Genomic DNA, 14137 nt, shown 5'->3' with positions numbered 1-14137 from the left:
TTTTTGCTTTGTATTTGTTCATTTACCATATTTGTTAAGGCACTTTTAATGTGTATTTATTTTTCTTCTCTTTGACAAGGCATACGTACATCCCTATCAATATTATCTTTGTGTTTTGTTTTCTTTTTGTTATCAGATAACGGTTTATACTCCACTCCTTTTAATTACCTGTTTCCTTTGTTTTTTGTGAAAATAAAAAAGTTCCAGAACATTTCATCACTTTCCCTCTTAATCACGTGATAGGATTTTTGGATGCTCAGCAACCTATCTGCATTAACAACCATTTCCAGTGGTCCAGTCACATGACCCCAATTCATGACGTTTTTGCTGTAAATATTATTTACTTCTGGTTTCCAGCAAAACCTCCCATTGAAAACAATGGATTTGCTTAATGACCATAATGTTTGCTTAACTACTACTACAAAAAGTTCATTAGATCAGGCAAACATGTGATGACCCGCTTAACAACTGGCAAGAATTACGACTGTAATTCTGGGCTCAATTACAGACATAAGTTGAGGACTATGTGTTACTTAGCTCCCACTCTTTGTTGTTATCCCTTTATAGCTGTCTAATATTCCTACTCTAATCCAAATCTTGATTTTTAATCTCTCTATTGAGCTTTAGTTCTAGTGTAACTATCTATTCAGGTTCCAGAAACTACTAAGTATTCTTTCTTGGCTGTCTTTATTGTTAGTCTAATTCCTGTTGCCAGCTGTTGAATCTGGGCTTAACCACTCTGAAGCTGGGATTGTTAATGGTCCATCTGTCTGGACTGAGAGCTCTTATTCTTTCAGCTTGGTCTATATCAGCTGCCAAGTCCCTCTGAAGTCTTTAGCTGCCAATTTCTTCTCTCCTGCCCTTCAGTGCTCCAGAAGAATTCTTCAATCACTCACTGTAATCCCTCCCAGATAAACCAGACTGGCAACACAATTAGATGAGCTACCGTAATTCTACTTTATTGCAAGCTTACATTAATCATGGCAGTCCGAAGGCACAGAATTTCTGCCACACTTTTAACTGCTTAATCAATTAGATCAGATCTTAAATTTCTTTTCCTGACCATAAGCCATTGGGAGGCTCCTCTTTCTCTTGTCCAATTGTTTCCTAGACAGCATCTCTTCCACTTGCCCCCCAGGTTCATCCTTACTCAGAGTTTTCTTCTTTTCCCATCAACTTTTCAGCCTTCTGACATTCGGCATCCATCCCATAACCTAAGTGGGGTCCTTCTTAAGCCATGTTTGGGGGTTGAAATGGCCATTTTCACTTCTGCTTCCTCACACACTATTTCCCAAATGCATTAGGAAAAATTAAATACATTTAACTATAAACAGAATTTATTAGTTCTGCTTATTTATGTAGTTTAGCAAACTCACACTATTCAAACTATTTAATGGCAACAGCAGGAAATTGTATTTTTCCTCCTTTTTCCCAGGCCACTTCCAACCATGTTGCTAAGTGGGTAATCAAATCAGCCCCCCCCCCCGCATTATGGGGGCCTTGGGAGCTCTGCTTTCTCCTTTCTATTATTTAACATCTACTGGACACCACTGAAGGAGGTCATTCACTGGCATGGGGCAAAGTATAGTATAATCAGTATGCAGATGACAACAAATATACATATCTGTCCCATTTCAACCAAGTCATGTTATCAAAATTCCTCCGATGTCTGGAGGCTTTGGGAACCTGAATGGGGAAGAATAGGCTTAAGCAAAACCTAGTAAAAACAAATGTATATAGTTTTGAGCCCTTTTCTGTTAGCCCCATTACTTAGACCAGACCAGAAAATGAACTCCACAGGAAGACTAAAATTATATTTTATTGAGATAGGCTATTATTGTGGTGATCTGCCTTATGCACCAAACATACTAATTTTTTTTACCGGAAGGCTCTACTTGTAGTAACTCAAGCCTTAGACCTCTCCTCCAGCCCCAGCTGGATTTTTGTAATGTGTTCTACTTAAGGACTACCTTTAAATACCATCTAAAGTAACTGATGTAAGATGGGTGGCTATATAAGCAGCATGCATAAATAAAGTAATTCAAAGATAATATACATATGTCGTAAAACTAATTTAGAAGCAAGACAATATAACCTATTTAACTAGACCTTTATAGAATTTCTTTCAAATCTTTTGCTTCATTCATTCTTTTTTCTCAAATTAGTGTAACACATCTTAGGGAAAACAGTAATATGTTTCTATACAGTTTTTCAGTCCAAAATAATTTAACCCTACTTTAATAAATGTAATTTACAACAATTTGAATATTTTATTTAACTTCTTATTTTACACAAGAGCTTCTCAAATTACCTCAGGAAGATAAAACATTTTCCAAGTTATTCTTCTTACATTGAAAATAATTATTTTTATTGATGGGAGGGTTAGGGATTCATCCTGCTATTGGTATTAATTATCACATTACTGGTAATAGTCACGTATGCTGTTGACAGAAAGCTAACTGGTAGAAGAAGCAAGCAATGAGAGAGACTGAAACAAAAGCTGGAAAGAGAGAAATGGCAGATAGTGAACTGGGATGAATATGCTAGCCCTGTCTTTCTCTTGCTGCAGAGAACACGTTTTTAGAAGCAGCTTAAAACAAGCTCATGAAAAGGGAGTGCAAATAATGAATCTCCTGGCTGAAACTGAGGAGAGGACGAACAAGTGAGATAAACATACTAACCCTATTCTCCCCTTGTCCTCTTGCATGTGTAAACAATGCACAACTTTTTCAGCACTGAAATGCTTCTATTCAATAGAGACTCTCCATGTAAATGAGGGAACAAGAAGATCAGGATCTTTACTGAATGGGGACTCTGTAAATAAAGAGGCTCTTCATTGAAGTTTCTTGGTCTCAATGTAAGACAGGAATGAGAGGGGAGCCAGGCCAGCATCCCAGCTGATAATACTACAATACAATACAATACAATAGCAGAGTTGGAAGGGACCTTGGAGGTCTTCTAGTCCAACCCCCTGCCTAGGTAGGAAACCCTATACCGTTCCGGACAAATGGCTATCCAACATCTTCTTAAAGACTTCTAGTATTGGGGCATTCCCAACTTCTGGAGGCAAGCTGTTCCACTGATTAATTGTGCTAACTGTCAGGAAATTTCTCCTCAGTTCTAAGTTGCTTCTCTCCTTGATTAGTTTCCACCCATTGCTTCTTGTTCTAACCTCAGGTGCCTTGGAGAATAGTTTGACTCCCTCTTCTTTGTGGCAACCCCTGAGATATTGGAAAACTGCTATCATGTCTCCCCTAGTCCTTATTTTCATTAAACTAGACATACCCAGTTCCTGCAACCGTTCTTCATGTTTTAGTCTTCAGTCCCCTAATCATCTTTGTTGCTCTTCTCTGCACTCTTTCTAGAATCTCCACATCTTTTCTACATCGTGGCGATGAAAACTGAATGCAGTATTCCAAGTGTGGTCTTACCAAGGCATTATAAAGTGGTATTAACACTTCACGTGATCTTGATTCTATCCCTCTGTTTATGTAACCTAGAACTGTGTTGGCTTTTTTGGCAGCTGCTGCACACTGCTGACTCATATTTAAATGGTTGTCCACTAGGACTCCAAGATCCCTCTCACAGTTACTACTATTGAGCAAGGTACCACCTATACTGTACCTGTGCATTTCGTTTTTCTTGCCTAAATGTAGAACCTTACTTTTTTCACCATTGAATTTCATTTTGTTAGATAGTGCCCAATGTTCAAGTTTGTCAAGATCCTTCTGTATCTTAAGCCTGTTTTCTGGAGTGTTGGCTATTCCTGCCAGCTTGGTGTCATCTGCAAATTTGATGAGTTCCCCATTTATTCCCTCAGCCAAATCATTGATGAAGATGTTGAAGAGTACTGGGCCTAAACAGAGCCTTGGGGTACTCTACTGCATACTTCCCTCCATGTAGATGCAGCTCCATTGAGGACTACATGTTGAGTGCGGTTGGTCAGCCAGTTACAAAGCTATCTGGTGGTGATGCTGTCCAACCCACATTCTTCTACTTTATCTAGTAGTAGGTTATGGTCTACCTTATCAAATGCCTTACTGAAGTCCAAGTAAACTATATTGACAGCATTCCTCTGGTCCACTAATTCTGTCACTTTGGTCTAGGCCTAGATGACCTCTGAACACAATGGGTTTTATTGCAGTCAGTCTGCATAACTTTGTTAACCATCTTAAAGTTATTCTGCATGACTATATGTACTTGTGTGTTTGTGTAAGGAAGCATTATGTATTAGAGAATGGCTTGAATATGTGTATGTATGCCGTGTTTGCATGTATATGTGTATATTGTGAGTATATCTATATATTCAAGATACACACTCCCATAGATGGGGTTAATTTATGTAAATTAAACAAATTGAATTAAAGCACTTTTAAACAATAATGTTTATTAATTCAATTAACATTTTGTTCTGTATTCTTTTTGGAGTGTACAAAACCATTTTATGCATAAACCAAATGAATCACATATGCACTCTGAAGAATTCATACTCAGGATTGGTTTCAGGGAGAGATGACAATTCTAGCTGGCAGTACAGGAAAGATTGAAAGAATGTAGTTTTTTGGTGAATGTATACCTTATTTTATTTTTTAAAAGGGATGCTCTTAAATTCAAGGCAACGTTTCTTTTAGGTGAATATGTAATTTTTAAATGCTAGGAATGATTAACACTGTCAATGTATCAAAATGTTTTTTAAAAACTCGGTGTAACCCCATGCAGAATAAAAAATTTGCATGTAACAAATGTTAGTCTTTGTTATAATAAATACATCTATGATTTGCATACTCCAGGAAGCCTCTCTTCCTTGCACTTTCAGTTAAAGAATAAACATTAAGATCATTACTTTTCTGTATATTTAAAAACACAATTGAAAACTCTTGAGGAACCACAATAATTAAACTTTTATTAACAAGCAAAAAGTGTTTTTTAAAATGAGAATTATATTAAAATTGATCTCATTTGTGCATATATTATTAAAATAATTATGTTTTGGAAGAATGATTATATATTCTAAATAGAGTAACACTTCTAGGCCTTAGAATTTGCAATTAACAAATAAATATAAATATTTTGTAAATTGCATTTTTAAATATTTACCTCTCCCATTCCCCGAGATTCTAATGCAAGAGCTTGAAACTCATGATTCATTTCATCCACAGAACAAACCTAAAAAAGAGACAGGAAAAATAAATCAAAACAGAATACTGATTGATTGTATATGAAACATTATGCAATATCAGATTGCACAGAATTATAGTATAGGTGATAAAACTAAATTATTTTATTTTCAAGCAATGATTGTTTAAAAGATAGTTTTTACTCATTGTTTCTACTACCACTTATTTTTATGAAAACATTTCCTATAAATTATATTATTTGTCCTCAAAAAATATTAAAACTTTGTGAATAAATATTTGCCACATTCAAATATTAAGGAATTTTTAAAAATACAAACTACTAACACAGAACATTAAATGAGTTTATATTGAGAAACTTCTACATAAATAAAGACAATTGAAATATGAATCAACCATTCTAACAAATAACACTTCAAGGATATATACCCATTTTGAGACAACACATGCAATGCAATTTAATTTTGTATTTAAACTAAAGATGAAATCCTTATACAGAAGGAGGTTCTCCTGTCTCACATACACTTCCCAATTCTGTTCCAGATTTTTATCCAGTCCATATGTTCCCCAGCCAGGAAATAAAACTAGTCAAACAAGGAAGAAACAGTTCTGTTCTTCAATGGTTCCACCCATTCCTTACTAATTATTTCGGGGGGGGGGGGGGAATCAGGAAGAGGCAATCCCAGTCTGGCGTGGATGTGCCTGGCACCTCTCTGATCTTTTTAGGAATGTAACCAGTAGCACTCTGCCAACTTTTTGACTTTCACATTGTAGGCATCTGACTTGAACAGCCTCTAAAAGCTTTGTGTCAAAGTGTGTTTCCATCTTCCACATCACAAAGCTATTCTTTTCTGACAAGTAGCCGTTGGCCCATTTGATTTCTTAGACCTCACACTCATGCGCTATATCTGTAAGGAGCTTTTCCATTTAAGGAATTCAAAGTTGAGTTTGGATAAGAGCTTCTTCGGTTGGTTCCTTTGCTATTTCTCTTACCTTTCCTAGAGGGACTCCTGTGAGTCATATTAAGACCACCCTAAGATCTTTAGATATGAAAAGTGATGGTTGATGGCTCTTCAAACCTAAATGAGCTCTGAACTGCTTTGGACCAGTCCAATGAATGATTCAGCAACGAGAACTCTACTGTTTTGCTTGATAATTGGGAGATTGCAGTTTGTATCCACCCAAGAATCTGCCACTGACTCCACTAGGAACTGCTCTTTCCCATAATTGTCGGCGCATTAGACCTAACTAGCACCAGCTTTAGCGGAGCCCACATCCTCTGCAAGCACATCTCTAATTCAGTACTCTCAACACTTAAAGGGGGTGAGGGGACAGGTACATGTCCTAATTTAGAAGCTGCAGAAGGCTTTCTGTTGCAGACAACTGGAATCTCTACCACCAGCCATTAGCTGGCACTGGATGGGAGATTACCAGGGAACTGGATTTACATCTTTATCTGCCAGCTCCTGCTGGAGAGGGGAGGGCCATCAAAGGGCACCTCAACTGAAGCCAACTACGTTACTCAACTTCTCAAACTGCCTGTGCCTCTTTGCAATCAGTCCCGGGTGTATTGAGCCATGAGTCTCTATTGCTTGTGACTGGAGAGAAAGTAGATCTTCTGCAATTAGTGCCAGTCAATATAGTTGACTCTTGCAGGAAGTATACAGAGATGATAGCAGACTAAATACACAAAAACTGGGAGGAGATATGAGGGACTTCTTGGCCTATTGCTGAATTGGGGATCAGAGAAGAACACCAATAGACTCTCTTGGCCAGATTGCAGCTAACACAGCTACTTTCCATTAACTGGCTCTCCATGACTGGAAGAAAAGCAGCAGAGGGTACTGATGCTGGAGCTGTCTGCTTGTCACTTCTTGCACTGTGCTTCCAAAAAGGATTTTCCTTCCTCCATCTTTTTTTTTAAACCCCTAGGCCTGAAAATAGCACCAAAGAGCCTTTCTTGGTCTGCAAAAGGTAGAACTAAGATTGAGAAGCAGTTAGCTGTCACCAAATGCCAAAGAACATTAAGCACTGCCTTTTAACTAGAAAAGGTGAAGTTAAATCTTTCCTTTTGGCTCCTTCTTCTGCTATCCAAGAACAGCTTTATTTTCCTTAGAATTCTCTGATATAAGTCAGAACTCATGCTTCCCTTGAGCTGTTCAGATCCTAAGGCAGCAAAGCATCCTTAATCCATGACACTATCACCTTCAAGCTTGAGAACTGGTATGAAGTCCCCATCATATTATTCTCTGTGCAAATGAATTCTTTAAAATATTTTTTCTCTGTATTTATTTAATTTGGAATGTACTTTTTGAAATAATTTGAATACAGGTAGTCCTCAACTTACAGCAGTTCATTCAGTGATCGTTCAAAGTTACAATGGCACTGAAAAAGGTGACTTATGACCGTTCTTCACTTATGACCTTTGCAGCAGCTACATGATCATGTGATGAAAATTCAGATGCTTAGCAACTGGCTCATATTTATGACTGTTGCTGTGTCCCAAAGTAATGTGATCTCACCTTTTGTGACCTTCTGACAAGCAAAGTCAATGGGGAAGCCAGATTCACTGAACAACGGTCACTAACTTATCAGCTGCAGTGATTCACTTAACAACTGAGGCAAGCAAGATTGTAAAATGGGGCAAAACTCACTTAATAAATGTCTCACTTATAAATTTTGGGCTGAATTGTGTTCATATGTTGAGAACTACCTGTATTGAATTGTAAATATTCTGTAGCATGCTTATTATACAAGTAATAAGTATTCCATTTGAAATTGTGTGATTCAACTCATACACATTCTTAAAAAGAGTGCAATGACAGCAGTGAAATAAAAAGGGGAGCATTATTTTAATATCATTCAACTATAGTTATCAGTTTGGAAAAAAATAAAATGGAAGACTAAAATGGAAACTCAGATTTGGGACCAGGTCTCTATAAACTACCTGGTAAAAACAATAAGATTGTTATAATTTATCCAAATTCCTTATCATGAAGATGGGTGGAGAAGTAATATTTCAGTTTAAAGTGAAAAACTCATAAATGAAAATCTTTAACAATGGTTTCCATTTATCACTATCACCTTGGTTAAGTGTCCTGCTATAACAAGTATACCTCTCCAATTATTCTTCTATTCACAATTAGCCTGTCCAAAATAACTTAATGATTCAAATACTATGCTAAACAAATAGGCATAGAACCAAATAACATGTGGTGCATATAAATCTTGTTAATGTATTTCTATTGTAAAAGTGGTCAGCAACAAGATACTTGCAAGTTAACATTAAAAAAATGTTCTCAAAATTGGTCATAACCTCATAAAATCACCGTCCTACAAAAATGTATGAGTGTGCAAGCTTAGGATAAAACAGTTCCAGTTTACAAAATTCTGTCAGAGCTGAATCCTTTTACAGTAGAATAAAAGATGAACCATTTAAAGTGTTCTGTCCTAAGACATAATGAGAACTTGAAACAAACCTTTACTCCATCAATTTTTGTCAGAGGTTCACAAAAACATCACTTGGAACTCAGGGTCTCTGAACACCTCAAATATTTGGGCTCCTGTGAGATTGCCCATGGTTCAATCTTGCCTGGCCCCTATTTTAACAATATTCAATGAATTCTTTAAACTCTAGCATAGTCACCATATCTGAAAAACTCAAAGTATTCTTCACATTTATGAAATGTGGGTATGGATAAAAACAACAGAGGTATGCCATAGATGAAATCTATGTTATATTACAGTATTAAACATAGAGGACAAAATACATCCTTAGAATTGATCTGCCAATGAAAAGCTGAAACATGAACTACAGGTATTCACAGTATATCACAGTTATGGTCCTATCTCTATTCTCCCAAAGTCTTCCATTTCAGTAGGATAATTTCAAACCAATAAATCTGCACAAGACAAATTCATGAATTCCATGGCTATGGAAAAAATAATGACAAAGTTACTGTCCCAATAAAAGCATACAAAATTCAGTAATTCAAGCATAGAGCAGCCTGAAACATAACAGATCCTCCTCTAGACCAGGCTGTTCTTAAATATAGTTTGTTGATTTCTGAAAGTAAATTGTTTGAACCAGAAGTGAGTTGAAGTATCCCAAGGTTTCAGTTGAAGTATTTATTTAAACAATTGCTTCACCTAGAACAGGTGTTAAACTGGTGGCCGGCAGGCCAGATGCGTGACACATAGGCCATGCCCCCCAGCTTTGCGAATGGAAAAACAACACAAAATGGCATGTGACAGGAATGTGACGCCGGGGATTTGACACCCATGATCTAGAATAAGCATCCAGAAGAAGGGCAGAATGTTTCAAAATTTTTGAGTATGTTGTTTTCTTTTATTAATGAGTTTCACACAACCCTATGCCCCAAATAATCAGGAACAGTATAATTCAGCATCCAAGAACAATATAACATCAGTTCCTATTAAAAGCTAGACATGTAATCCACAATTCAGATAATATACAGACTGTTATTCTGGACTTGTAGTCACTTATATGAAAGAAAATTCCACTAATGGAACCAATGGAATATACTTTGCAATAGACAAAAGCTAAATTCAAAACATATGAACTGAACTACTGTGAAGTATTTTGAGGCACTCTCTTCCTAAAATTCTAACCACCAATCTTTGAGATTCCCTATATAGTTATCCTCTCCTTACGACTAATACTGAGCCCATTTTTTTTGTTGCTGAACGAGACAGTTAAGTAAGTTCTGCCCCATTTTATAACCTTTCTTGCCACGGATATTGGCATTAACTGCATTAACAATACAGTTAAGTGGGTAAAACAGTTGTTAAGTGAATCTGGTTTTCCCATTGTCTTTGCTTGAAAGGTCACAAAAGGTGATCATATGACTCTGGGATACTGCAACTGCCATACGTAAGAGCCAGTTGCCAAGCGTCTGGATTTTGATGATGCGACCATGGGGATGCTGCAATGGTTATAAAGCGTGAAAAACTGTCTTAAGTCACTTTTTTCAGTGTTGTTATCACTTTGAACAGTCACTAAATGAACTGTTGTAAGTTGAGAACTACCTGTATATCCATCCAATAATCTACATCAGTGATGGCGAACCTTTTTTCCCTCGAGTGCCAAAAGCATGCATGAGCTATAGCACACCCATGCCTACACCCATAATTTAATGCCTTCCTACACCATGCCCCCTGTGCATGCACGCATGATTCTCCCTGCTGCCCTGTACATGCGCGCATGACTTTTTTGGGGCATGGGGATGGTGAAAACGACCTCCCAAGGCCCTCCAAAGGACAGTTTCCTGATTTCCTGTGGGCCTGTTTTTCACTCTCCCCAGGCTCCCAAAGCTTTCATGAAGCCTGGGAAGGGCGAAAAAGGCCTCCCCTGCCCTTTGGAGGCTGAAAACACCCTCCCAGACCCTCCGTGCGAGCCCTGTACTTACCTGGTATTGTGTGGAGACTCTTGGGAAGGGCAGCATGGGCGGGCCAGCTGAAAATCAGCTGACCAGTGCACGCATACGTGCTGGAGCTGAGCTAGGGCAATGGCTCGCGTGCCCTCTGATATGACTCCACGTGCCACCTGTGGCACGCGTGCAATAGGTTCGCCATCATGGATCGTACATTCTCTAATAAAGGATAGGGTGGGGGTGAGAACAAAATGTTCTGGCCAGGAAGTAAGAAAAAATAGTGCTGTAAATATTTTAAAAATGCTTTGCAGATAGTCCTCAATTTACAACAGTTCGTTTAGTGATTGTTTGAGGTTACTAGCATTAAGAAAGTGACATCACCATTTCCCCCTCTGCAACCACTGCAGCATTCCCATGGTCATGTGATTTACATTTAGATGCTGACTCACATCTATGACGGTTGCAGTGTCCCAAAGTCATGGGATCCCTTTTGTGACCTTCTGACAAGCAAAATCAATGGGGAAGCCAGATTCATTTAACAACCGGGTTACTAATTTAATAACTGAACTGCATTGATTCACTTAAGAACTGTGGCAAGAAAAGTCATAAAATTGGGCAAAACTCACTTAACAAATATCTCTCTTAGCATCATAAATGTTGAGCTCAGTTGTGGTCCTAAGTTGAGGAGTGCCTGTAACCATCTCCTATTCTCAAGCCCTTCACTCATATATGAATATCAGCTTTTCTCAAAACATCCTCATAAGAAGAAAGCATTACTATTCAACTACAAAATATGCCTTCCAACATAGGTAGACTTTCTGGTGAAAAAAGTAATGTCTTCTGCTCTAATAATTATAGCTGCAGGCTCAACACTCATTGCACTTATTTGCCTTGCAGCACCAAAACCAGGCCTGTAAGAAACAGAGCAATCTATAATTTAACTGCACACCACTATCAGCTCTGTAAACAGGAAAGCTGTTTACAGGTAGTTCTTGATTTACGACCACAATTGAGCCCAAAATTTATATTGCTAAACAAGCCCATTAAATGAGTTTTCCCCCATTTTATGACCCTTCTTGCTACGGTTGTTAAGTGATTCACTGCAGTTACGTTAGTAACATGGTTGTTCAGTGAATCAAGCTTCCTCATTGACTCTGCTTGTCAGACAAAAAGTGATCACATGACCCTGGGACACCGCAACTGTCATGAATACATGCCAATTGTCAAGTGTTCAAATTTTGATCACAAGGATACTGCAACGGTTGTTAACTGTGATAAACAGTCATAGGTCATTTTTTTCAGTACTATTGTAACTTCAAATGGCCACTAAGCACATGGTAGTAAATCAAGGAGAGCCTTTACAGGATTTAAATACCATCCATGAATGTTGGTGACTTCATTCACTTCATTTACCTCTAATTTGTTGACCAAAAAATAATTCACTGTTCATCCAGGAACCATGCAACTGCTGAACACTGTTCTTTCCTCAGTTTATATTTTGCTCTTCATAGACTGCTCTCCACAGTAACATGATAGTTCCATGCAGAATTGAAAGACTCACTCTGTGATTAAGAAATTTCCAGAATGGCTTCTTCTACAATTCATATGATTGTAGCACACATTAGATCTTTAGCCTGAGCAACATATGCCTGGCATTTGTATGTCTGTCATGTTCAACCACATGAAACTGTCTCTGATATTTACAATATGGATTTTAATCCATCAGTTCAGTTATCTTTTGCCTCTAACATCAATGATCCTGATCAAGCAAGTAAGATATTAAAAGTTGCTTGTCCTTATGCAGGGTTCTTTGCCTGTTCAAGTCCCCTATACTTCATAATTTTTTTCTCTTCTGAACTGAGCAGTGACATGCATTTGAATGTAGGAAATCCAACCAAAAAAAGCTATATGAGTCTTCTTCATTTTAACTGTGCAGTATGATTTTAAAAAAACAAAGCTATTAAGTGTATGTACGGTACAAGAAGAGAAAATCTCATGTCCAATGTTTTTCTGGACTTTTTGGTAGGTTCAATCTTGGCTGACTCACAGGCATTGTTATATCACTATGAGGGAAAAAGGACTCCACTGCCACTAGAACACTATCTCTTTCTAGGCCTTGAATAATATAGACCCAATGACTGCAAAGATGTGATTAATGTGAACTATAAGTGCATTATAGGTTGTGGGTTGGGGTTTTTAAACATGCTTTCTCCCCTTAGACTTAGTACATGGAAAATATCACAGCTATTGAAGCTCTGCCATTTTTTATCCCCATGAGTTGTGTTAAGGAGTGTTTTTTTGAAAATAGTGTGTCAACACTAGGCTAGAATACAAAATTATTGTGAATGTAGGTAGCACCTCCCTAAATCTTCCTCCGTTTTATCCCCCAAGAAGTTGCTTTGAGTGAGACAACAGTCCATAAATTTGATACATAAATAAATAAAAATAATGAGAGAGAATAGTGTCAGAATATTTGGGAGGAGGCATTAATTGGACATAGCTTTTCAAATGCTATTCTACACAGAACTCTATGCAGAAAGTAGAGGAGACTGACTCTCAGTATATGTTATTTCTAGATATAATCCATGAAATGTTTTTGGTTTGTTTTTGTTAATGAATATTCAATTTTACTGGATCATGAAGAATCTCTTAAACTATGTTTCTTTTGTCAGAGACAAACCCTATAGATTTGTGTGTAAACAAATGTATCTTTATATATCCTGTCCTACTGGCTTGTACCTGCAACAATAATTTAGATTCTTCAATGAAATGTACAATAACACGTACTATTTAAACTAACCATTTTTAAACAATCTGAATTGCATTATTCAATATATACTGAAAGGGACATCAAGAATTCTGAAAAAAGTTTTTTTCTGGTTGCAACATTAATTAAAACCAAATTTATTGTCATCTATACCATATATATCCTACAAAAATACTTACTATTCTAAAAACAAAGGAAAATGATATTCAGAACTATATTTATTCAAACTTTTAAAAGAAATGCTAGTTGCTTTATTCACACATCACTCAGATTTAAGTTACTTGAATTTAAAACTGCACTGTAAAACACACGCTTATCTGCCTTCCTTAAATCATGACTTTATGCTTCACAAATGTATTAGAATATCTTTTTTTAAACCAAGGCATAGTTCAAGGCCTTTTTTAAAAAACTGAGTATCTTGTTACACCCTAAAAACCATAGTACACAATTTCCCCACGTTATTTCCTGTTTGTTGACCTTTGTTATATCATTCATAATATCTGGTTGCACTTTCCAGATTCTCCCCACAGGCACCAAAACAAACTGTTCTTACACATTTCATTTAACATCAGCTTTTTAAAAATTCTGTAAGAATGGCATGTTGAACTACACCAAACTCTACAATTAATACATTATAGTACAATATACTGAACTACAATCACCAGCCAATATTTTAGCCTAATACATTCTGCGAGCCTAACTCACGAAGTCATCTTAGAATGGATCACGTCTAAATTAACAGCTAAATTGTCCCTTTGAACCGTCTGTATTTTCTTCCCAAGGATCATTTATCCTACAAAGAAGCAGGTCCAAAAGAACGTTTATATTTCAAAGGGGCAAAC

The 14137-nt window shown here is 37.1% G+C and overlaps 1 protein-coding gene across 12 annotated transcripts in view; it reads right to left on the bottom strand.

Annotated features, from left to right (window-relative positions):
• The window catches only part of PUM2 (pumilio RNA binding family member 2), a 75445-nt gene that overhangs the window by 59777 nt on the left and 1531 nt on the right, over positions 1–14137 (bottom strand). For all 12 annotated transcript variants that reach the window (XM_087716970.1, XM_087716971.1, XM_014066605.2 and 9 more), the window contains exon 2: positions 5098–5166. In XM_087716970.1, coding sequence (XP_087573096.1) covers positions 5098–5148 — 51 coding nt within the window. In that variant the 5' untranslated portion in view covers positions 5149–5166. The remainder of the gene's footprint in view (positions 1–5097; positions 5167–14137) is intronic.

The sequence above is a fragment of the Thamnophis sirtalis genome, unplaced genomic scaffold (assembly GCF_051295495.1).
Source record: "Thamnophis sirtalis isolate CommonGarterSnake01/CBP01778 unplaced genomic scaffold, rThaSir2_p1.2 scaffold_5, whole genome shotgun sequence".
In the NCBI taxonomy this organism is placed as follows: domain Eukaryota; kingdom Metazoa; phylum Chordata; class Lepidosauria; order Squamata; family Natricidae; genus Thamnophis; species Thamnophis sirtalis.
Note: the sequence above shows the minus strand (reverse complement) of the source record. Positions and strands in the feature narration are given on the sequence as shown.